Raw genomic sequence first — 24585 nt, 5'->3', positions numbered from 1 at the left:
CCCATGATCCTGCACTGTGGCATGTGTGGGGATCATCGAGAGTCTTATCGCGCATATTCTTCGTCTAGTTTCTTTCCTTAGGCTTGCTTTTCCTACTGTCCCATGCACTGATGAATTCCATTCACGTCATTTTCTTTTCATTCTGTTTGCCGCTTTTTTCTCCTCTTTCATTCTTGCTTGATGATGTGATATAGAACTCCACTGCAATGTTTGTGTTCACGTGCCCACGACCAAATCTACTTACGATATCGTCCATGCATCAATAATCACTTATGTTCTGCCTCACAAACTGTATCTCAAGTCCTCATCACTGCTCCAATATATATCTATATGCAACATTTAGACTCGATTTCTGTGTGCTGTGCTTAGGTCACTCACCACCATTGTTTCAACAACGGACCGGGAAGCACCGGCTGCACCATCGCGGATCGACATAAGTCAAGAATCACTGTCTTTCTCTCTCTGTTTCCAACTGCCTGGACCGAATCCTCTAGGTCCCAGTGCTTCGTCGACGACATGCATCATCGCGAGGACCTTCTCATCCTCCCATTTCTTACCCACAAGCTGAACACCAACGGGTATACCCTCCATCGCTTTAGGATCGTAAATGGGATTCTTGCCCAGGTACATGCGGCTTTCCAACACTTTCGATTGGCCTGAGGCGCCTGGAACGAAATCTGTTGATAGCTGGTCGGTATCTGGGTTGACACGCGTCACTGGTATGATGCCGACCGGAGAGTCGACGATGTTGTATATAATAGTCGCGGCCGCGAGCGGGGATAAGTATGCGGAACTCCTGGAAATAATAAGCTTCACAACCAATAGGGAAGGTACTGAAGCCTACCCGTGAGGTATCACTGGAAGGGACTGTACAGGTGCGATGATTCCGTCGAAACCGTATTTGTCCCATATCTGGGGGCGATTAACAAAGAAAAGTCTCCTGGATGCCAATGCTCTCACCTGTTCATACCACGCAGCAGTAATTTCATTGCGTTGGTCGGTCAAATCTGTAAATTCCGTGACAGATTTCTCTCGTGCCAACGAGAAGAGCTGCGAAAAGAGGGAGTCGCCCAAGAACGTCTTGGCGATCCAACAAGCCAGCTTACGGACAAAGGACGGTAATCTGGGGCCCAAGGTGACCAGGAACAAGCTGTCCTCCTGCAAGTCGGGTTATGTGAGCTATAGCCAGTATATCCTTAATTTAAACTTGCCATAGGGTCTGAATCAAGATGCGACAGCATCTTCTTATAACCGTCAGATGATGCGAGTGCTACGAACACTTCCATCGCGGCTCTGTCTTGATAAAATGTCAGGACGGAGTGGGGACATGCATAGAAGGCATACTTAGAGGAGATGTGAACTCGATGCATTCATGTCCCTGCTTCCTGAGGGCCGAGACTGTCTCCAGTACTACTCGCTTGCATACAGGTGATGTTTCTATCATTCCATCTATGAGGATTCTATCAGCAGTAAATCGTAAAGACCAAAATATATTACGGTACCTGACAGGTAATAACCAAAGCGAAGCTTTGAAGGGAGCTCGACGGCTTGGTATGGCATAGGAATATTCTGGTGCGACGAGTCCTTTTGACCAAAGATAGTTTTGCAGAACAATTCACAGTCCTGGACAGACCTACAAAATAGTCAAGAAATGAACCAAGTAATCCAGTTACCGACTAACCGCGCCAATGGCCCATGAGAAGTTCGAACTGCTTCGAATCCAGGCCGGATGCCTGTAAGAAAAAGCCAGTTAGCGTTTTGGTCGGAAGAATCGAGAACATGACCTTCCTGGTGTACCAACAGAACTGATACGTTCAGCCGTCGGCTTTAAAGAGTAAATGCCGCAATACGATGTCGGGATGCGTAAGCTTCCTCCGACATCAGAGCCGACACCAATGGCGGATCCGTCCATGGCAAGCAAAGCTGCCTCTAGCACCAGACACTGTTATGTACTGGGAGATTCACAAGCAGATAACGAACCTCCACCCGAGCTACCTCCACATGTATACTTGTTGTTCCATGGGTTTGTCGTGCGACCCCAGAGAGGATTAGAACACTCGAACGCGAACATTGTCTGCGGTACATTGGTCTTCACGAAGATGATGGCACCAGCAGCTCTGAGTTGAGCAACGAGCTACAAATAATGATATAGAAAATGGGAGAATGTTGTAATAAGGACATACGCAAGCGTCTTTTTTGCCTGGGTTGTTGGCCCACGCGGTGAGACCAGTCGTCGCGTCGTATCCTTCAATCTGGTCTACAGCAGGGTTCAGAAAGGTATCAGTCAAACATGGGGCGACATACAATTATCCTTGACGCTGAATGGAACACCATGGAAAGGTCCCCACAATGTCTTTGTAGTCGCAAATTCTGCGTCAAGCTCTTTTGCTCGTTTTCGGGCGTCCTCATATAAGACTGTGAAAGGTATCAGGATGGAAATACCGGAAGAAAAATGGAGAATCTACTCCCCTTCTGTAAGACAGTTCGCCTCGGCCTGGGCCATGGCAGATCGCGCAATGTATGCCTCAAGAACTTGAGAAGAGGTCCATTCTTCTTTGGCTATCCTTTGCACGATTTCGCTGGCTACAGAAGTCACGACACATGCGTCCCCGAACGGAACGCAGACTAACCCGTTGCTTCGGTATAGGCGTCATGGTCGTTCACCAAATAAGGACTAGCAAAACCCAGCGCCTTGTCTCTTGCATTCCGCTTCGACGTGATGATGCCGTTTCTTTGTTCAGCGCTTCTCATGGTGGTAAAGAATTGAGAGCAGGGGGTGATAGAATGAGAGAATGGAATATGCAATCATTCAAGCATTGGAGCCGACTCGTTCACACCGGTACCAATTAGTCAACGTGTACGTTCTTCGTATTTCCAATTCCAATGACGTGTACGTAGCAGCCATCGCGGTATCTCTGATTTTGTTATAACTTTCACATGATAAGTAACCTCACACCTCCTAAGGTTCCCCGCAAATCATACTACGCACAACAAGGTCCATCTGCCTTCGTTCCAAGAGCTTCTTCAATCTTTCAATCATCTCTAAACGCGTTCCTGTCGGTACAATCGAGGGGTTGACGTCGGCGTGAGCTTGAAGGTTGCGGATGAGCGCGACATCTGATAACAATGGACATGCCAAGGGATCAGTGATGAGAGGCAACGCAGGATCGACGAGGTATTGCTTGTGCAAGTCTGAAAACCAGGTAAGTTACGCTAAATGGACAAGAAACACTTAACTATCGATGTATTTCTCGCATCTGAATGGAATTTCAATGTCAATGACGCGATCCTCGGCGTGGATTACCGCTGCGAGCCGGCGAAAGCCAGGCATATCGATTCCAGTTGCCTGAATCGAAAGATACCCAAGGTTGGTAAGTAGGAGGATAGCAAGTATTGCGTCGTCGTCGATCTTCGGATTGTGTGCAAGGTTCAGATAATATAACTTCTCTTTGAGGGTGACCAGTAAGAATACTCTGAGAGACCGTCAGTCGTCATGAAAACACGAAAAAATCTGACGACCAACGCTTCGTTTCCGATATCAGTCCCCTCGAGATGGAGTTTTTCTAGGTTAGGAAGTTGTTGGATGTGGACGAGGTCGAAATCGCGTTCCAAGTGGGCGCCATCGAGAACTAGCTCCTTGAGCGTCAAGTAGTAACCAGGTTTGCTGAATACTGTCCAAAGTCAAGCCTTCAACAGAGCTGTGTTGCCAAGAGCTTTACCGCGTAAAAGATTGCCAGAATGTAAATTTAGCCCATCTTCCTCGCACATCGTAGGACCTAACACCAATCTATCGATATTGCCACCTCGCAGGAGCGTCAACACAATTTCGGTAAGGAGTCCTAAAACCATTCAGCATTCATGACAGGAAGAGACATTCCTGCGATCGATACCCCGGTCTGCCAGAACGTTTGTGATTTTCTGGTGGGTGAGGTGCAGAACGGCCAGAGGGTCTCCGAGGAACGTTTGGTGCACACCTGTGCCCGGGATGACCATTTCGAGGCGATTCACTAGGTAAGAAAGGTCTACTGGTGTCTCATCTCCTGTTTCAGATTCATAGACCCACGCTGAGACGCATATAGTCAGTATATGTATATGTTAAGTATTTAAGAGGGAGAACTCGGAGTAGGAGCGAAGGTGAACGTTTCCTGAAGGAAAAAAGAGGGACACCTGGGAAAGTCCTTGGAACGTCTTGATATGATACCGCGAGTGGATCGTGATGATGCAAAGTATAAGACAACGGTTCGATTCCACTATTGTCAACAGGGCTTGTATGAATGGATTGTGAAGAACGACCTCGTTTCGACGGTCCTCCAAAAAAGATAGGATCTTCAGGCTCGGAAGAATCTCGAGGACGCTTCGTAACGCGCGTAGAAGCTCTCCGCCATGCCAGCCCAGTTGATCCACGTCGTAATACTGGCGAATCATCTGAGACTTGATTTCGTGCGAGAATGATTGGCGATTGAACGTCCGGGCTACTCGGCCATAAAGGTGCATTTAGGTTATTGTGAGCGATGGAACTGCTGGTATAATTTTGGTTTTCTTTTGTGAAGCAGAGACCGATTTTCCAGAAAAAAGAGCGCAGAGAGATGTCTTGAAAAAGGAAAGGATTCGATTTACGAGCTTGCCGGAGGGTAGCCAGATATGCTGCAGCTGGGAAGCTCGGGCAGTAAAAAGGATTTTCCTTGTCGATCAGCGGAATCTGGTCATGGGAGTTCATGTTAAAGAGTACTAGTGGCGCATCCTCTGAAGGAGCGGCGACGGCAGGTGCAGTATTGTCGCAATTTCTTTTTTCAGCGCTTTTCATGGTGTTCAAGACTGGGAGCAGTTGATGAATCAGATGATGGAATGAAAGAAAGTCCAGCGTCGTCTACATAGACGCCAAAATCCCTTTTCGGCTCGGAAATGACCGAAACAGATATCGGTTCTTATTATGTAGCGGGTGCGGGCCAATACTAGCGCACAGACATACCGGCCTGCATCACCAAAAGTCCCAAACCTAGATAAGGTATGCTCAGGTCTTATCATCCGGTATCAGCTTCACCATAGCCACCATGGCCCATCAGCCCAGCCCAGCCCCAGGTCATCCGAGATGGTAAGATCATGAAACTGAATTTTTGCTCATTTAACCATCAGCTGATGGGTCATGCATCATGACTGACATATGATGGCTGCTGAGCAGGCCTGAACAATTTCCAGCACCTTATAGTGGCTTATTGCAGTGGTATGGTACTAGTATAAGCACATATTATTCTTGTAGTACATACTATATGACATCGGCTACGTCGCTCAGCAATTCTTTAGCTGTATCAACATCCATTTGAAATCTCCGTTTCGCGAACCGCGAGAGCAAAGCGATGGCAAGATAGAGCTATGTGACACTTCTGTCTGGATGATCAGTGGGGTGCAAGTCGAGGGCCCCTTGAAAAAGAGAGATGGGGATGTCGAGGTCGAAGTATCTTCCATCCGCTTGGCAACTAACAGACTTTGCCACGGCTAGATTGAACAGCGCTGCAGGGCGGTAGGGATGATCCATGGGACAGAGATACTAACTAGACCAAATGATTTCTCACCATGCCGCGTCACATAAGCCGTGTCGGGTGACATCACTGAGGCTGCAGTGAGGCGTTGGAATAGAGGCAATGCGCATATACTCACCTTTAGGTATTAAATGCAGATACACTGTGTGGAGAGATAGTAAGTACACTGTACGAGAAGGGGTGGACAGTGTTACCTTGAACAGAAATTCAGGTCATAAACTATGACCAATAGCCGCAAGAGTGGTGGTGGTGGTGGTGGTGGTGGGAAGAGCAGTGGGTACTAGTACCGGTTGAAGAGCGAGCCCAACCCCAACAGCGCAAAAGTGGCCAAGTGGCAAAGGGTACCAAATAAAGGACTTAAGAAAATCGAGCGTGCACAGAAGAGCAGTGATACGGATTCACACATTTGGCACCGATATGGTTTCAACTGACCTGTTTTGTTGTATTGCGCATACAACACTTATTGTGAGACCCAATCGACGGGGAGGCGTGCTTGGAAGTTGGCTGAGTCCACATCGTGAGGTAGTCTGGAGTTTGCTTGGGTACGTCTGGCATGGACATCGAAGCCGTAGCGGTAAAAGAACAGGAGTCCATGATGGACTCGACCGTGACAACTTGAAGCCTCTTCTGTTAACCGGGCATTCAAAGTGGAGTCTGGACTGTATGCATCGCCGATTCGCAGAGAATATCAGGGAGGATCAAACTTACAGAAGTATATCAGGATGTTATCATAATGACAAGAGCATATCATTTGTGTAGCATACACGGGAACAACGGTAAGCTACGAACTACTCGACGTCATAATGATCAAGCGCTGGCGTCATCGTCTCAGCAGCCATCACCCATGATCCAGTAAACCTCGTGACCGTCAGCCTAATAAGGCAATACCGGTTTTCTGGACTTTTGGTGATGTGATTATGTAACGCTCGTCAAAAGCCGTCGACGATACGTCGACGGTAGCAACCGAATATTAGACTTTATCATTCTCTCTAGTTACTCATTTAGTTTCATTCTCCTTTAGTCCCTGACTTTCTTACCCTTCAGTATATAAGCCATCGCGTATTTACTTGTAGGGTAGTTGATTTTCATCCCCCCCCCCCCCTTGAATAACATTTAGTTAGGACAGTTATCCTGTTCGAACCTTAAGACAATTCAAACCAATCGACTCTTTCTCGTGTGAACGTTCACTGAACGCCACATATTTTTAACTGCCTTCAAATCTAAAATCTATTCCGCTATAGTCGTTGTCTAAGAGGCTTGATCACCCTCCAAAACTTCGACTCTTGTTAACACACAAAAACTCTCCCCCACCCCAACGATATCGTCAAGAAAAGGAAATGCCTACTAGTGCACTAGAAATTGCCTCCCCACGTTCCTCGAGGAACGTGAGCGTTGATGGCCGCGCCCACGAGCAAGACGGCGCGAGGTCTCGAAACAGTAACCCTGTTTCTGGAGACGATGGGAATGACAGCCCAATGGCTGAGCTTCCCTCCAGGTTCGGTCCACGCGACCTGAACGAGGTGGACACTGAGTCCACCCAGGCGAAGGACGCTGTGAGCAGCCCCGCCCAGAGCAGAGCCCCGTTGCTGGTCAACGCAGGAGCCGCCACCATCCGTACCACACATAGTGACGAGGGTCCTGTAGCACCAGTCAGCGAGATACCTCCTGGTGGCCCTATAATTGGGCGATTACGTACCTTCACGTCGCCCGATAGTGATAATGTACCACGCCTGCAAGCCGTCTTCGATTGGTCAGAGGTAACCGACGACGACGAACTAGGAGACGTACCTGAGTTCCCCGTACTAAAGCCCAGTCCAACGGCTAGTGAAAGTAAACCCGAAATCAGTAAAGATAGCTCTGAGAAAAGTAAAGAAAGCAACCAACCTAAACTCAGATCACTGACGGATCACCTGCTCGACTGGACAGACTTTGATGAGGAGATGGCAGAGCTCAACCGGCCAGGGGAGAACGAGTCCGATGAATCCCTCCGTCGTCTATGGGATGACGATAACCGAGCAGGATCCATTAGGATCCAAAACTTTGCACTTAAAGGTTTTAGAAAATCTGCCAAAGAAGATTACGCGCAAAAGTGTGAGGAAGTCGACGACTTACTCGACCGTGTCAAGGAGCTCGAGAGGCTGGTTATCGAGGCACAGTCTAGGGAAGAAATGGCGCAGAAGCTGATCCGAGAGGCGCAACGCGCGCCTCTTCCAGATCCGCCCCCAGACAGCGCACCTTCAGCGCCAGTTCCCCCATTAGAGAATGCTGCGAACTTGAATGAACGACGTCACGCAACGGTGATAAACGATGACTCACCAAGCATAAGAGAACCTACTGATAGACCTGTCAAAGAGAACACCAGGTTCTGGAGGGCGTCTTCCCTCCTCCCAGACAAAAGCTCGGTCAAACGCGCTATAGTTGGTGGTGACCCCAGTGATCCTGACTCGTCAGACTCGCCGTCGGGACCTGGTTCTGACGACGACCGGTCATCCACTGAATCTGCCAACGAAGAAATGAGGCACACCAGCAAGGACAAGAAAAGATTGAAGACACTTACGCGTGATAAGCAGCTACGCAAAGACAAGAGGAAATCGAGGACACCTCCCAAGTTCATTACCGGTGCAGACTCAGAGGAGGAATCCTCGGATGAATTCAACGTGAAGCTGCTGCAAATGGAGCCAGAATCAGACCATAGCAGCGACTCTGAGGACACCAAGCGCCTCAAACGAAAGGCCCGTCGCAAGCATAGGTCCAATTTGAACCTGCTAAAATATCAGCAAGGCTTCTTAAAGCATGAACCCCCGTTTACTTACAATGGGGAAGCTAACGCGTCCACTTTTAAGAAGTGGGTCCGCGAAGTAAGGGAATGGCGGGACAGAGCCAGACTCTCCACCAAACAAACTATTAGCATGATTGGCAAGTATCTGGGGGGAAATGCCTATCGATTCTATGAGCGCGATGTCCTTGATCTTAAAAAGAAATATACGCTTACCGACTTCTTTGAACAATTGTTCGATTATTCCTTCCCAACGGACTTCAGGATGATGCAACGTCAGAAGTTCCTAGAATGTCGTCAGGAAGGGAAACAAGGAGTGCAGGACTACATACGACGCCTCCGAAACATCGCCGATACGACAGGTGACGTTGACGAGAGGGAGCTCGTACGCCAGTTCTGGATGAACTGTAAGCCATTTATCAAGGCTTCGTTAGTAGATAAGGGTTACGACCCTAACACCGTTAGTATGGACACGATCGAGCGAAAAGCTCTACGCACCGAGAGAGCATTCCTTGAGAACGCTAAAGACCCTAGCGTACTTTTAGCGTTGACACCAACTCTAGCTGCAGGCCTAGCAGCTCAAGGCAGCAGCAGCGTCAGGCCAGACCATCACTCCCGTAGGCGTGATAGGAGGCACCGCACCCATTCACTTTCTGCGAACTCAGTGAACCCGTCTCTGCACAGGAGCCATCAACGTGATAGACGTCCTGGATCAGAGAAACGGCCTCGCGAGCCTCACAGAAGCCCCCGGACAGGCAAAAGCGCTGACACTATACGCAAATTAAGAGACCTAAATCAGTGCTTTGAATGTGAGCAGACAGGCCACTTAGCTAAAGACTGTCCCAAAAGACACCGCCTACCTCCTCACAATGCGCCCAGAATTGGCACACTCAGATCCAACGCTGTTGGGGTAACCCCCGCAGACATCCGATCAGCCGCTATCGATGAAGGTAACGCGCAAGGACTGTATGGATTCGCCATAGAAATACCTAAGTCTGTGAACCCATTAGTAGAACCTGGGATTAGTGATCACTTACTGGTCACGCACCAAGCTATAGCCAAGCTGAAACTGGCAGTACCGTTCCCCACGGACGAGCTCGTTGATCCGTTGTATGATCCGTTCGGACCGGACCGATTCTGCCTCACTACTTGGGGTGGCCCTGAGACATACTTACTGTCAGACAGGCACAATTATGACGAATACATTGTCTATTACTCACAATTGAGGGATCCCGGCTTTGACATAGTGTCGTGGCTAACCGATATGAAGCTACATAACTATCAGTATCTTGTGAAGACGAAGACATCCTTCAAACCTACCTGGTTCGGCCAAACTTCTACCGCGCCCGAAACACCCGCAAACGACGACGAGGGCGATAACGAGTCCTCTTGGGTCACAACTGACTGCGAAAGCAGTGATGGTGAGGAAGACGACCTCCCCGGACTACTAAGTTGCGAGTCCAGCGAAGGGGACGAGTCTGACGTTGGAGGTGAGCTTTACTGTGGGATGACTTCCCGTACAAAAGCTGACTTACCGGACTTACAATCCCTACAGCGTCAATCGGCGCGCCCGAAGAACTCCACGAGGATCCTTCCGAGATCCCTGGTCGTGGTCGTCCTGCTAAACGGTAAACCCTGTCGCGCACTGCTGGACTCCGGGTCTCTAACGGACTTCGTGTCAAGTACTGTAGTAGACCAACTCAAACTAAAATATGACTTACTGGATAAGCCTATCCCCTTGCAACTCGCTGTGTCCGGATCCAGGAGTGCTGTGAAAGCTACTACCTGCGTTGAGTTAACATACCAAGACATTAAGGGCCTACGTACCTTCGATATAGCCAACCTCGAATCTTATGATGTCATCCTGGGGATGCCGTTCTTATTCCAGCATCAAGTGTTGCTGGGATTCAACCCCCCGGAAATTAAGATCCGTAGCCTGGAGCCGTTGCCCATACGTGGGTCACAGACCCAGGTCCTCGAGCTGAAGGGGATGAGCCTGTCCTCAGACCAAATTGAAGCCTACTCGAAAGAACTGCGTGAGTACGCCAAGGATATTTGTAAGGAAGCCATTGAGACACCCTTACCTCCGCTGCGCGCGATAAACCACGTCATACCCCTCATCAACGAAGACCAAGTTTATTCTTGGCGTCAATCTAAATGCCCAGAGGCACTGCGCCCACTCTGGAGGTCCAAGCGAGACGACTATATCCGGACGGGCAGGTGGGAGTTCTTTAGTGGTACTAACGCTGTACCTATGATCATGATGAAAAAGACCTCCAAAGACAATGAACTGCGTTTACGCACCGTCCTCGACACCAGGCAACGCAACGCGAACACGCGAAAGCTCGCGTCACCACTCCCGGACATAGATACTATATTGCGCAACGTAGCATCGCACCCGTATCGCTCCCTTCTTGATGGTAAGGACGCATACGAGCAAATCCGTATCGTACCTACTGACGTGCATAAGTCGCTATTCGCGATGCCTGATGGGACGATGATCAGTCACGTTATGCAAATAGGAGATTGTAACGCTGGAGCGACTTACCAATCGCTGATGAACCATATCTTCGGTCCCCACCTAGGAATATTCATGGACGTCTATTTAGACGATATAGTAATCTATTCGGACTCACCAGAGGACCACGTCCGGCACGTTAAGACGGTTATTGACACCCTGCGCGACAACCACTTCTTCCTAAGTGAACACAAACTACAATTCTTTAAGACTGAACTTACGATTCTTGGCCACGTCATAGATGACGGGGGAATCCGTCTCGATCCTCACAAGGTCGACAAAATCCTCCACTGGAAGACCCCCACTTCCAAAGAACTGCTCATGCAGTTCATTGGCTCAGTGGGGTATCTTGCTGCCGGATGTGAAGGTGTCCGGGTGCATATGCAGCACCTTTCTAAGGTAGCTGCACGGTTGACGCGATGGGATTGGACTCCCACGGATCAGCGTGCATTCGATCTAGTCCGCGCATGCGTCAATGCCCATCGTGACACCCGCCGGAAAGCTCTCGACTTACCTAAGGCTATCAACAGCACCTCCCTAGTTAACCTTGTTACGGACGCGTCATTCACCGGGGCGAGCGGCGTCCTCTCGCAAGGCGAACCCCTGCCAGGTGCTGACATAGTAGCATTCTGGTCTGGGAAGTTCAATTCCGCCCAGCAGAACTATCCAGTGCATGAACAGGAGTTATTAGCAATTGTAGAATCCCTCAAGAGATTCCGTCACTTACTGATAGGCGTACCATTCCGCATCTTCACGGATCACAAAGGCCTTGAGTGGATTACCACCCAAAGCAAACTCTCGCCAAGGCAGGCGCGCTGGCTGGAGGCCCTAAGCGAGTTTGACTTCAGTATAAAGTACCTACCAGGGAAAGACAATACCTTAGCAGACGCACTGTCCAGAATGTATAGCAATGAACCTAAGGGAACCGTTAGAGCCGCTAGTGAGTATGTGAGTGTCGAGGAAGAGGACGTACCACGCACACTCCTACTGAACTTTGTCACCGCCCCGGTCTACACTGGTACACCACTCTTCCTTGGAGCGACGGAAGAACGACGATCTACTCGCATTGCAGCGCGATTGCCCAAGCAGATAGGCATGGACGAAGTGGCCCCAATGAAGATGGCCAAGCCCCAAGGCAAAAAGGGCGCGAAACCTGAACTACCGGTCAGAAAGGTTAGCAATGCCCAAGGCACAAAGGGCGCGAAACCTGAACTAACGTTCAGGGAGGTTAGCAAGGTTGCCACTGCGCAAGGCACAAAGGGCGCGAAACCTGAACTAACGTTCAAGGTAGTCAGCAAGACCAACACTGCCCAAGACACAAAGGGCGCGAAACCTGAACTACCGTCCAGCCAGGTCAGCGAAGTCGCCATCGAACCAGGCAGGAAGGGCGCGAAACCTGAACTAACGATCAAAGGTGTCAGCGAAGTTGCCACTACGCAAGGCAAAAAGGACGCGAAACCTGAACTAACGTACCTGGTAGCCAACTCGAGGCAACACACCTCCACCTTGGAAATTCCTCACCCGGTAGACCGGGATATCACGGAAGTGAGGGAAGCACCAGTCACCAAAATAAAGAAAGTGATCCTGCGAGTGAGTAAACCCCCTCCAGAATCACTGGAGGGCGGAAAGGTGACAGCACCCAAGAAAGACTTAGACAAACAAAACACAGCGCACCGTGTGACAAACAAGGACCTACAACAAGCTGACCTAAGCAATGATGTCAGAACTCAGCAACCGGAATCAAGTGACATCACCTCACCTGACATAAGCAATGGGACCCAGACAAACAAGGACCCACAAACCGAAGTTGACGCCAACGTTGCACCAACGCTATTGCCCATGTCCCCTCCTCTTCTGACGGAAGTCATAGCTATTGGCGACCCTAATACGGACATTCACGAACGGATCACCAATAAATACGGGGAGGACCCCTTCTTTGCGAAGATTTTAAGCAGCCCATCCGCGTATAAGAACTTTGAAGTCAGTAACGGCCGGATTTTCCTTAGAGACAAGGGAAAACGTATCTTGTGCATACCGGACATTAAGATTGCGCAACGGCGAGTAAGAGAATTAGTTATATCTCATGCTCACTCCATACTGGCGCACCTAGGCCCATCCAAAACTTTACTATACCTCCGCGAAAATGTATGGTGGAAGGGGATAACCGCGGACGTTCAAGCCTTCTGTGAGTCATGTCCAACATGTCAGGTGTCCAAACCGTCGAATCACCAACCGTACGGTCTGCTAGAAACTCTCGAAGTCCCAACGCGTCCTTGGCAGACTGTTGGAATTGACTTTGTTGGACCGCTCCCTGAGTCCAAAACCCTACAAGGCGTGTTTGACATGATACTTGTAGCTATTGACCATCTAACGTCTATGGTACATCTAGCTCCAACGAAGCAAACCTACCGCGCGAAAGATATCGCCGAAGTCATGTTCAATCTGGTGTACAAGCATCACGGTATGCCCTCCAACATCGTTAGTGACCGGGACACGCTATTCACCAGCACTTTCTGGCAGCGCTTTCACCAACTTACGGGTGTTGAGCTACGTATGTCGACATCGTTTCACCCTCAATCTGACGGTGCCACCGAACGTGCGAACCGCACCATAACGCAAATGCTGCGGCAGGTCGTTTCGCCGAATCAACGGGACTGGGCTATCAAGCTCCCCGCAATTGAATTCGCGATTAATTCAGCATGCTCCGAAACCACGAAGTACCCTCCGTTTGTTCTAAACTACGGTAGACTACCTCCTCCCCTAATTTGGAACACTAACTCTGAATTCCCTGGAGTAAGAGTCTTCGCGCAGAAGATGAAAGACGCGATTATGGACGCGCATGACTCCATTATAGCAGCTCGCGTGAAGAGCACCACTAACGCTAACCGTCGTCGTACTGAGTCTCCCTTCGTTAAGGGAGATCTAGTGTACCTATCTACTGAAAACTTATCGTTGCCCAAGGGCCGTGCGCGCAAGCTGGCGCCAAAATACATTGGTCCTTACAGAATACTGGAAGACTACAAGAACAACGCGTTCCTACTGGACCTCCCTGCTCAGTTGAAGCAACGTGGCCTCCACCCCTCCTTTCACGCGCACCTACTGCGTCTCCACGTGCCAAACGACGATAGGCGATTCCCTGGACGACAGCTTGACCAGGTGTCCGATATTGGACACCTGGAGGAATGGTCAGTGACCAAGGTCACTGACCACCATGGAGCTGGACCGGACGCTCTCTTCGAGGTCGAATACTCCACCGGAGACAAAGTCTGGTTCCCTTACCACCAAGTCTCCCGTCTGGAGGCCTTGTCTCAATACCTTGAGGCTCTCGGCGTCCCCGGGATCGCACACCTGCCAAAGAAAATTAGCACGCCATCAACCACTATCCCCGTCAGCACCATAGATCAATTTTCTGCGGCCCGGCAGTCTGTTTTTGGTATCGTCGACCGAATGGTCGACGATTTTGCATCCGTCTCTCGCTTAAGCGGGCTGCAAGATGCCTATTTAACGGGCTTGCAGGGCCCCCAAAGCCATACTCCTCGCCCAGACTCCCCAATGTCCTCCACCGCTCTCCCAGCACGCACTAACGACATGCTCGTTGACGCGCCACTCGACGGGATCGAGCCCAGCAACTATGCTGATGCTCCCAGGCCAACTCGGCCTGGTCGAGGACGTCCCGGACGTTACCATAGAGGGAGAGGAGGGCGTGTCCGCCCTCCTCAACAGCGTGAGCACGACTCTGACGCCCTTGGCGCGTTCACGCGCTTCTTCCGTGCTGAGGCACAGGCCAAGGAATTGGCTACTAGGAAGGAGTCCCACGCCTTTGACGCGCTGGTGCGCGCCGAGCGCGCCCAACGCTCCTACGAAAGGTACTACCCTCGTACCCGTAACCTATCGCTGGATCACCGGCGTGGTCCTCGTGCTCACACACCACCTGAAGAACCACCACGCCGAGTACGCCGCGCACAGTCCCCTCCTCATCGCCGCGCATCGCGCGCCAGCTCCGTCCCAAGCAACCGTTCTGCACTTACCCCGGCTGCTCAGCTGATTGCTGAGGTATCCAGCAACGCATCTGTTATCCTCACACCTACTCCTATCCCCACGCCTCCTGCAGTCGACCCCGGACGTGACGTCGAGGACATAATCGCAGCTGCTGAGCAGCTCGACCTCGAGCAGGCTGGCCATATGCCTGGAGTCACTACCGAAGATGTTCTCGGTAGAATCCTTCCTGTTTGCTCATTGTTAGTCAATGTGCTCATCCTCATGCTTCTCATAGCTGCGTTCGCCTCCTTGGGACCCTCCCCGCGAACCTAAGGAACTCGCATCACCTGAAGACAGGTCCTCTCGCTTAGAGGACCTGGAGGGCGTATGTAACGCTCGTCAAAAGCCGTCGACGATACGTCGACGGTAGCAACCGAATATTAGACTTTATCATTCTCTCTAGTTACTCATTTAGTTTCATTCTCCTTTAGTCCCTGACTTTCTTACCCTTCAGTATATAAGCCATCGCGTATTTACTTGTAGGGTAGTTGATTTTCATCCCCCCCCCCCCTTGAATAACATTTAGTTAGGACAGTTATCCTGTTCGAACCTTAAGACAATTCAAACCAATCGACTCTTTCTCGTGTGAACGTTCACTGAACGCCACAGATTATTGCATCATTTACGACCATCAACGAAGAACACGACATTGATGTAGCCCTTTCGTCACTCAGCGGCACCGTCTAGCATAAGTTCTTGAAGTCGTGATTCTAGAAGTATATGCCCCAGCATCATTCGAAGATGGGCCAGGTGAAAATGATCAGCGCTACCACAAAACAAACCTTTCTACATCATGCTGATTCATGCAACATTGTTAGAAAGCCGTGCTGGACGGTTGTGTTGTGCCGAGAGTGAACCACCTTTAAGTACGTCGCAAACTTCCTGTACTAAGGAACGGCAGCGGCAGGAACCTCTTGATCACGAACAGCATAACTTTCCGGCGCTTTCCAACGCCAACGACGATTCATATACATGAAAGGCACCACCTAAATCTCAATCAACTTGATCTACAACTCGGGTTGTCCATTACCCATCTCTTTGCCTGTCCAGAATACCTGCCACCTGCGTTCATCTAACTCCCAAATCAAGTTTTATCAGTGCATGCGCCCTCATAGCACCAAACACAATTCGTCCATCCCTTTCGCTGCCTCTGCCCTTCTCTGGTGATTTAAGGTGCGCTTTTGGCGCCCATATCCTCATATGGCCGCCATCCTCCTTTTCCGCCCAAGCCCACCTTCCCTTTGCTAAACCTACCCCGTCGACAACACCGGACTCGCCGTCACCGAGTTGTTCAACATGATGTCTTCGGCATCGATTGCTCTCCCCCAGGTATGGAGGACTGTACTTCTCAAATCTTATCGGTATCATTATCGCCCGGCCTTTCAAAATACGAGCCTGTGCCGGTATCACTGCTATCAAACATCATCTTCGCACTCGCACTCGCGAATGGCAACAATAACTTACGCATGTTGTTCGCTTCGGGATCCTCCGTTGAAGTTTGATGAGCATTAAAACACATAGAGATATGTCTCCCTCATTTTTTGCTTATCCTGTGTGGCCTTCTTTAGTTAGGGTGATCAACTTTTCTTGTAGGTCTTCCGTTTTACGATTTATTACACTTGGCAGCTGTGTGCAAAAATCTTGACAGTAGCGCATGAGACATGAGTACATTAGGATGTACAACCGCATCGTGATTCTTCCCCTAGCTTATCATTATCATATCCTCACCCTTCCATCTTCGGTGAACTTTCCGACCCTGTGGCAGCTGTCAAAACTGAACTTGAACGACTCCATCCGTTCCGATAGGCACGGACCGCGATCTTCTTCAGCTTTTTGCGGGAAATTCCTGCGCGTGAAAGCTCCAGGTAGATGATTGTATAGTGAACGGAGATGAATCTGTTATCGCTGGATAAGATTGGCAGTGCATTATTGAGGAACCAGAGTCAGGACAGTGGTTCACGAGTCGAAGTAGACGGTTCACTTCACCAAAGGCGAGTACTCAGGGACGACTGGCAGGAGGTTGTGTCGAACTCATTGTCCCCTGTTTTACGTCCAAGTTTGATCATCCGCTAAAATATACTTTCCGAGAAGTCAACACAGTCGAGTATCTGTTCGAGAGATGTTCATGAAGCGTGACAGCCAGCCAGTGCGAGTTTGTCGTCGTGACTGGTTTTTCGGAATGGCATAGTGGTGAGCACTCACGTTGTCCAGACTTCAAAGCTTCATTTCCTTTAATGTATCCATGTCACGGGCTACTACTGTCAATGTCGAGTCGAAGATATCAAATCAACGAGATTAAGTTAAGGAACACCATGACCGAACTGTTATCTTGACCGCTAGTACTCCATCTGCCGAGTCCTTGAACGACTGACAGCAAAAACGCTCTTTAAATCCTTCTCACCAAATTTATCCATACCGTCACGGCTGCCGTCACAACAATATCACAGAACGGCTCCGATCCAGTGTCCTTGTTGCCCAGCGCTCATCGTGAGACAGCGTGAGGAAGATGACGAAGACGAAGGGCTATCTGACCTGTTCAAGTCCATTAATATTTTCGCTCGTTTTCTTGTGAATGAGGTACAGCCTGAGTGCATTATAGCTAGTATGCGCTCCCTCTGATGCATTGGTAGCAAATATAGCAGTTCAGTATGTTCTGTTGAGTGTAACCTAGCTATTAATGATTGCGCGAGCCCACTATAGTGGCTTGAGCTAGCCAGAAAATGTCAATATTTGGAATACCAAATTAGGGCATGTTTTGGGCGGTAGTGCTCAGGAATTACCGCTTTGGGCTGTTTGCCCGCAAGTATTTATCGTTGGTAGAGTTACTTGGAGTGCAAAGGTGCTACTTACTAGCTACCGGAGCTGACAAGGTTTCCGAGGGCTACACTGCTAGTACCTTGTTTTCGCCACGGCTTGGCAGCCGAACGGTGGCGTTTATCATCATCTGTCGACTCCAATGACTCGGATTAAGTGTCAAAATCAGCGGTTCTTAAATTGATAAAATCCTCGGAAAAATACTTAGCAAAAACACTCGAAGCATTCCGACATTTTCTGATGGCTTGGCGAAAGTAGGAGGTGGCAGGAGCGAGTCGAGAGTATACAGATCAACGTCACAGGGGTTATTAATTCGGCTCGACACAATGCCAGAGTCGTAGCCAAGTTGAGTCAGTCACAGTTTGGCAGACAGCTCTTCGTCGGACGGTGCTTTGTGTCAAGCGGTGGGAACTAAAAGAATAAGTGATGACATTGTGCGAAACAACGAACGAACGAAAAACCTTCAACTCAAAACTTGGGTGTCACGTGCTTACGTGTTTAAATTTAAACCTCATTCTACGTCAAGTCTACATAAAATCCAACCTATCGGTGGGACTTTACTTAAAAATACAAAAAAAAACACATCCGAAAGGAGTCAAAGATGGGCATCATACGTAGAGGGCCATGTCCGAGCTACCAGTATCATCACGAGTGTGATCCAATCATGAATACCATCAAACTATTCCTGCAACCCCATTACGTTTGGTGCGAGCGCACGAGTGCAGGTGATGTCTTTCAGTCTCTTCACTCCTACATATAAACAAGTTAGTATTTGCGTCATACGGAAACATTAAAACGCACGGCCTGTTCGTAATACTTTCTGAACCCCTGTAAAGCATAGCATCATAGAAGAACGCAGCTACAACCATGCCAAAAATTGGACCAAGGATAGGGCACCAGAGCCAATACTGGTTCCTGAAGTTGAACACTGCGCTACCGTACCCAACCATGGCGGTAAGGATACGGGGCCCCAGGTCACGGGCAGGATTAAGGGCTGCTCCAGTATCCATACCAAGAGCCGAACCGATGCCAAGGAGTAAGAGAAATATTCCAACAGGGAGAACACCAGGAGGCAAAGGACCATTTCTTGTATCCGTTAACATGAAAATTCCGGTAATGAGCATGGCAGACCCTATAAACTACATCTGGTTGTCAGTATGTGTTCAATTGAAGACCGCTAGTCACTCACTTCAGCGAAGAAGGCGGAGACTGAAGGAAGATAATCGGCCTAGATACACTTAAGCCGCATGAAATCATGCCAAAGGTATAAACCTACCGCATAGGTTCCAAAAAGATTACCAGATACTGCAATTGTACGAATATCGGAGCCCCCTTCAACGATGGTGATCGCATTGAAGTAAGTAGCGTAGACTACACTTGCCCCACATAAGGCGCCCAGGAGTTGCGCAAGGAGGTAGATTGGGACCTTTTTCCAGGGGAAACCGCGGACAGTAGCAAATGCTATGGTGACCTTACTAGGAGTCAGCACACATAGTTACACGCAAAATATTCAGGGGTACACACTGCAGGATTCAAATGACCACCTGAGTGGTTTACAGAGATCCATACACCAAGGGACAGTCCTGACCAGCTTGTAAGGAAGACGTCGACATACAAAGATGAAGGTTCGCTCACCAATGGCCCAAGAGAGGTTGGATGTGACAACATTCTTTGAACAAACACCAATGAGTTTCAGTCCATCCGTCATTTTCGATGCCTTGAACTCACCCCCGCTGGGCTTGCAGACACACTTTTATTGGCAGAGAGATTTGCCTGGCAATTGCCACCACAACCAAGCAAGCACAGAATGAAGGCACCCATGAACTCGGCTGCCGGTGCGGAGATGCGCTCCCTGCAACAGGTCCAGTCAGCTATTGTCAATATTTTGCGAACAGGTAGGTACTACCTGATGCTTGACCATCGGTTGGGGTACGGAGAACATTGATCACAGTCAGCGAAGTCAACGACTCCTAGGACGGTCATATCGTTGGGTCGAGTTGAATAGGAGCTGTTTGATATTTCGGAATGAAGAGGCTTTTCGATGATATCCGTCATCTTGTGCTGAGAAAAAGGAAGGACAGTGCTAAAGCTCCTGTGGAACAGGATCTGGCAACTGCCTGTTTTATAGTTGTCTGCTGCTATCATCTATGATGAGTATCACGTACATGGCCCAACCGGGACTCCGAATGTGGACGAACATACCTGCGGAAAGATTATACACACATTATCCATGCATATTAGTTTTGCTTAATACATACTCGGACCTATCAGCCAATCATTAATCAGAGTGTACGAATTAGTGTAAGGGAAGGTAACGTACTATCTGTTAATTCTCGGACTAAGACAACCGCGTGTGCTTTGCATCGATAAAACAGTCAGCAAAAATATTCATACCCCACTATACCATGCAGGGAGATGAAGAAACAGGGTCTGCTATTGTTATCGCAACAGCGTGAATATCGTTCCAGGTCCTTCGCACCAACCGAACCAATTCGAAGTGGAAACAAATCGAGCCGGGTTAAGTTCGTCCATCAGTTTAGATCCCAATTTGATTTTCATCAAGTATCTCATGATGATCTCATCAATCTTCGAAAAGGCTCGAACGCACCGAGTCACGTTGTAACTTCTTCGAGAGTTCCTTATGGGTTAAAATAGGTTTGAACAGGGTGATCACGTACAAGGGGAAACGGGGAATTCCTGGACAGAAGCCTCCACTGCCATGGAGTTGTCACTCTCAGTGTGTGGTCCGTGAATTGCGACTAACATGATTCGGTAAAAACGGAGACAATCAAAAAAGTCCAAAACAATCACCAAGAAGGGGCACACGTACCGCACTCCCAGAGGACTTCGATGAGAGATAGCGACTGATCCTGCATCGAAATCAACCACAAAAGCTGCGAAATGGTTCCACAGCGAAAAAGATAAAACATTCATATCACATAAAACAGAGCCGGACTCGTGCATTCGTTCGTCGACTTCAAGTAAAACTCGCGAATTCTACGGCAGTTACCCGGTTACTGCACACAATTCAAGTATCAGGTGTTCCGACGGGGTAAAGCACGTAACACGAAGTATCTTTCAAGCAGAAAAATCATGCATTCTGTCGAATCTGTGGCAGATCTGCAGTCAGCATCTAGAAATGTGACATCTGACAAAACCAATGGCGCGATCGTGGAGGCGCATGACAGTGGGAAATGCTACAACGGCGCAAGTGTCTGACAGCGGAACGAACCGTTCATGCGTATAGAAGCCGCAGAGGCTTTGCACGACAGTCATTTAGCTTCATATTGGTCTTCCGAGCGCCGAGCGGTGATAGTGTGATTACGTGGGAGGTACCCTGCACTATCCTCGCCATACAGCGGGGACTACTCGAAGAGAAACAAAAGGACGACTTGAGGCAATTACATACCCCGCTTGAATATCACCATAAAAACAACTGTCAACTCAATACGCCAAAGAATTTAACGGCGCTTTCAGTGCGCGTATTACTTCGTATGACACTACGGCAGTCATCTAGAAAATGTAGAGTTAGCCACGCAAATATCCGACATTCCCGTCAATTACCTCTCGAGTTATTTCCTCTCCTCCAACCTCCCATCCGCTTTCGGCAATCGGTAAAACTACATTGTTCATATGTCGGGTGCAAAGGTCATCAATGCCCGATTTTTCACCAGTATACTTGTGCCATTGAATGAGGGTATCCCAAACTTTGACGCGTGGCAAAGTAGACGGCGACGGGCGGCAATGACAGCTGGACCGAAAACGGGGCAGTTGAGTGCAATAAAGGGAGCTATCAATGACTCCGATGCTGATACAGAACGTTCGGAAACGGAAGACACCGATTTTAATGTTATCTAGATAATTGCGTCAGAATAGCAACTCGTTCGTAGTGGCCAGGAGGTATCTAGTCACCTGGAATTTGGGTTGTCGTGTCCGATGGATGCTTCCACTTGCTCTGCCAAGTTTATCATATTGCGCGTATCCGATGCCGAGTATGAGTCAAGCGCGCCTGCCTCGACCACCTTGCAGATGAGGGGCATGCATATCAGATAATAAACCATGCCCATCATTGACTATTCTTTCAATAGCACTTTGATAATCTATGGCATCCGAAAGACGTAAAGGAGTCCGTTGAGTAGCCCTATTCTCGGTCCAGTTGCGTTATGATGGCCCTGGTTGCACGTCCACGTCCACGTTCACGATGAAATCGACGGGCTATTCGCACGGCCTGTCGCTCACGGCGTACAGTAACAAGGTTTGCTCGAGGCAGAACGCGTCCTACAGCTAACATCACATCGATAGGCTAGAATCCATTTTTGTTCATTCACCGCTTTTGTTTAGTTGTGGAGCTGGCCAAACAAAAGGGTCCTGCCTATTACAACTTCGTGGGGGCGAGATACCCCAGAATGGCACTGGACTGCGCAGCTTTCTCATTCCACACTGTCTTCCGACGCCATTCTCACTATAGTTGGAAACCGCCGTCATATTCCTGCAGCAGCCATGAAGCAACAATGGATCACTATGTCTGCCCAAATGTCATTGAAGGCGATAGTACAATTCACTAATACAAGCCGCCGAACTATCAACTGAGTTCTTCGGCTCTCTCGTCTCACAGGCTCTGTTGTCGGAATACAGCTACAAATCGTTACTTGACATCTACTGTACAGCGAGTGTTAGACATTGGTATTGATGCTCATTGATGCTCCTTCAAATTTCGACGCTCTGCTCCCTTCTTTGCCTTTCCTCGCCCGCCGAATCAGTCGATATTGTGCAGTCCAGTACCATTCTGGGGTATCTCGCCCCCACGAAGTTGTAATAGGCAGGACCCTTTTGTTTGGCCAGCTCCACAACTAAACAAAAGCGGTGAATGAACAAAAATGGATTCTAGCCTATCGATATGATGTTAGCTGTAAGTCATCCACTTCTTCAAATTGATCTGCGGCCGCCAAAAGTGAACCGAAAATCAAAGATAGATCATCTTGGTTGTTCGCTTGGCGTCGCCGAGCAATCATTCCAGAGTATTCTTTGAGTATTGAAACAAATTTATCCTCGAGCTTCTCCAGCTTCGGAAACTAAGCATCCGTGAGATCTTGCTTCATGTAAGATAGAAATGATACTAACCTTCTCATCGAGAAATGTCGCCACATTTTCGACCCATTCCTTGAATGCAGCGAACCACGACCTTTGCTTTAGCAATCATCTCGCGCAACTCTGATTGACGGACTCCAATTGTTCTCATTCATCGACCAATGCTGCTGCTGCCTTCATATTTGTTGTATACGACGTAGTCACTGCGGTCAAAGATTGAGACAGGCGCTCCATTGCCGGTCCAAGAGATGGTATCGTAGTCGATGTAGGAACTTATCAGAGGCTCCAGACTCCAGACAATTCCAGAAGGACATATGTCTCACTGGCGGCAGGCTTGTAGACCTGTTTTGTGGGAGATACCTCATGAGAAGTTGGGCGCAACTGTTCCCTTTCCCACTCCACGGTCTCCTCGTCTTCCTCATCACTGTTCTCACAATGTTAGTCAAATCCTTAGGAAAATGCTCAGACATACGCATCTGCGATCATCTCTTGCATAGCATCCTTGCGCTTGGAAGTTTTTTCGAATTCTTGCCAAGGCCAATGCACTCTTGAGCGCTGGTATATTTCGCGTACTCTGTCCTTTGTCAGGCTGGTGCAAAAAAGCTGATAAATGACATACCGTCGTCTCCCTATCCAAGCTCATCTTCTTCACGCATCAATCGACTTTCTGGATGTGGACCCTGCGGTACGGTATCACGTTTCGTGACAGAAAGAGATATAAAATCATCTTCTGTACCATGAGTCTGCATGCGTTCTCGTTCTTGTTTAGCTGATAATATAGACGATTCTGAAGGAATCGCTGTGTCAACATCGTCTGCACGTCATTAGATAGTGAACAAGGCAACTAAGCAAGATCTTACCAGCTATCTCAGTGACCTCTACTAGTTTCACCCAGGTCCATCGAAACGTCTGCATCATGACCTTCGGCGACTGTGGCACGTCGCGACGAAGGCGTGCTTGCTTTCAGCTGTGAGAGGTATGCCTGGTCATATATGGGTGCCCCATTAGAACGGGGAGTGATAGTAGCTTGGTCAAGCGAGACAGGCAACACATTCCTAATAGATCTCATGAGCAAACTGAATTCTATAGCAGTACAGATATGAACATACACAGGATGAGCGCTCAGGGACAACTTTTGACTAAGACTTGATTTCTTCAATTGAAAGACTTCCCCATCTCCTGCCTGACGCCTTATGTAAGTGGTAAGCAAGAATTTGAGAGTATAGGAAGTGAAAACATGAACTTCCTCGTCACCACCGAAGCTGCATCTGCAAACTAGAAATTTCTTCACAGATATGGTAATTTTCGACAGTTTCCCACAGCAACCCCCCAAAGTGGCGAAAGTGTGGGGTTATCATATTCTTCAAAGGTCATTGTGGCTAAATGTCTCAGGCCATTATTGCTGTGAAGAAGGATATCCCGTGCAGAGCTTGAGAGGTGTTGCATCTGGTCACTGGCAAGTCTGGCAAAGTGGTCCTTTGGACCAAAATATATGCTGAAAGGTTTTGACTCCCCGCTGAGATTATCCTTGGATTCATTGGAGTCAGCATTACTTGCTAGCTTGACAAAAAACTACTCACATTCTCCAAGTCTCTGCTTCCCTTTCCCTTCATGAGATGCAGAGGGGACTTCCAGTGCACTACACGTCGTAATATGATGATTGGTTGAACTGAAGCACAGGTAGAGGTTGTGAAATTTCTTTTGCTGAGTGCACACTGGACTTTTCTGCGCCAGAGGGTACTTCAGGTCAGGGGACCCTGTTCTCACTGGCCCGTCTTGACTTTACACAATCTTGATCGTACACTTCAGTCCAG

General features: G+C 48.9%; 4 protein-coding genes across 4 annotated transcripts; all 4 read right to left on the bottom strand.

Moving 5' to 3' along the window:
- Window positions 1-438: 438 nt before the first annotated feature.
- On the bottom strand, window positions 439-2751 carry F5891DRAFT_1130108 (amidase signature domain-containing protein; the record flags this gene model as incomplete). The annotated part of the gene is made up of 13 exons (XM_041364485.1): window positions 439-796; window positions 845-912; window positions 961-1150; window positions 1237-1297; window positions 1345-1449; window positions 1503-1633; window positions 1682-1733; window positions 1798-1929; window positions 1981-2134; window positions 2184-2257; window positions 2305-2415; window positions 2482-2583; window positions 2631-2751. 13 exons carry the CDS (start codon window positions 2749-2751, stop codon window positions 439-441), a joined length of 1659 nt encoding a protein of 552 aa, XP_041222444.1.
- A 208-nt stretch (window positions 2752-2959) lies between these two features.
- On the bottom strand, window positions 2960-4717 carry F5891DRAFT_958022 (uncharacterized protein; the record flags this gene model as incomplete). The annotated part of the gene is made up of 6 exons (XM_041375530.1): window positions 2960-3192; window positions 3238-3473; window positions 3524-3671; window positions 3720-3839; window positions 3891-4040; window positions 4072-4717. 6 exons carry the CDS (start codon window positions 4715-4717, stop codon window positions 2960-2962), a joined length of 1533 nt encoding a protein of 510 aa, XP_041222443.1.
- A 13480-nt stretch (window positions 4718-18197) lies between these two features.
- On the bottom strand, window positions 18198-20082 carry F5891DRAFT_567620 (major intrinsic protein superfamily membrane channel protein). Its single transcript, XM_041372301.1, has 10 exons — window positions 20004-20082; window positions 19886-19947; window positions 19590-19821; window positions 19412-19535; window positions 19319-19352; window positions 19208-19266; window positions 18960-19154; window positions 18873-18911; window positions 18485-18822; window positions 18198-18433 (listed from the first exon to the last, which is right to left on the bottom strand). The coding sequence occupies exons 3-10, from the start codon at window positions 19736-19738 to the stop codon at window positions 18358-18360; spliced, it is 1014 nt and encodes a 337-aa protein (XP_041222442.1). The 5' UTR covers window positions 19739-19821; window positions 19886-19947; window positions 20004-20082; the 3' UTR covers window positions 18198-18357.
- Window positions 20083-23047: 2965 nt separating this feature from the next.
- Window positions 23048-24540, bottom strand: F5891DRAFT_1245220 (uncharacterized protein; the record flags this gene model as incomplete). The annotated part of the gene is made up of 9 exons (XM_041369793.1): window positions 24352-24540; window positions 24098-24298; window positions 24026-24046; window positions 23881-23954; window positions 23648-23826; window positions 23451-23585; window positions 23391-23400; window positions 23244-23345; window positions 23048-23195 (listed from the first exon to the last, which is right to left on the bottom strand). The coding sequence occupies exons 1-9, from the start codon at window positions 24382-24384 to the stop codon at window positions 23048-23050; spliced, it is 903 nt and encodes a 300-aa protein (XP_041222441.1). The 5' UTR covers window positions 24385-24540.
- Between the last annotated feature and the right edge of the window lie 45 nt (window positions 24541-24585).

Source organism: Suillus fuscotomentosus (assembly GCF_016647785.1).
Source record: "Suillus fuscotomentosus strain FC203 chromosome Unknown F5891scaffold_51, whole genome shotgun sequence".
NCBI lineage: Eukaryota > Fungi > Basidiomycota > Agaricomycetes > Boletales > Suillaceae > Suillus > Suillus fuscotomentosus.
This window is presented reverse-complemented; position numbering and strand designations above follow the sequence as displayed.

Coding starts and splice junctions, on each gene's coding strand:
- F5891DRAFT_567620 (XM_041372301.1), bottom strand. CDS start 19,738: ATGACGGATATCATCGAAAAGCCTCTTCATTCCGAAATATCAAACAGC. Junction 19,155..19,207: donor GTGGTCATTTGAATCCTGCA/GTGTGTACCCCT, acceptor ACTCCTAGTAAG/GTCACCATAGCATTTGCTAC. Junction 18,912..18,959: donor ATCTTTTTGGAACCTATGCG/GTAGGTTTATAC, acceptor AAGTGTATCTAG/GCCGATTATCTTCCTTCAGT.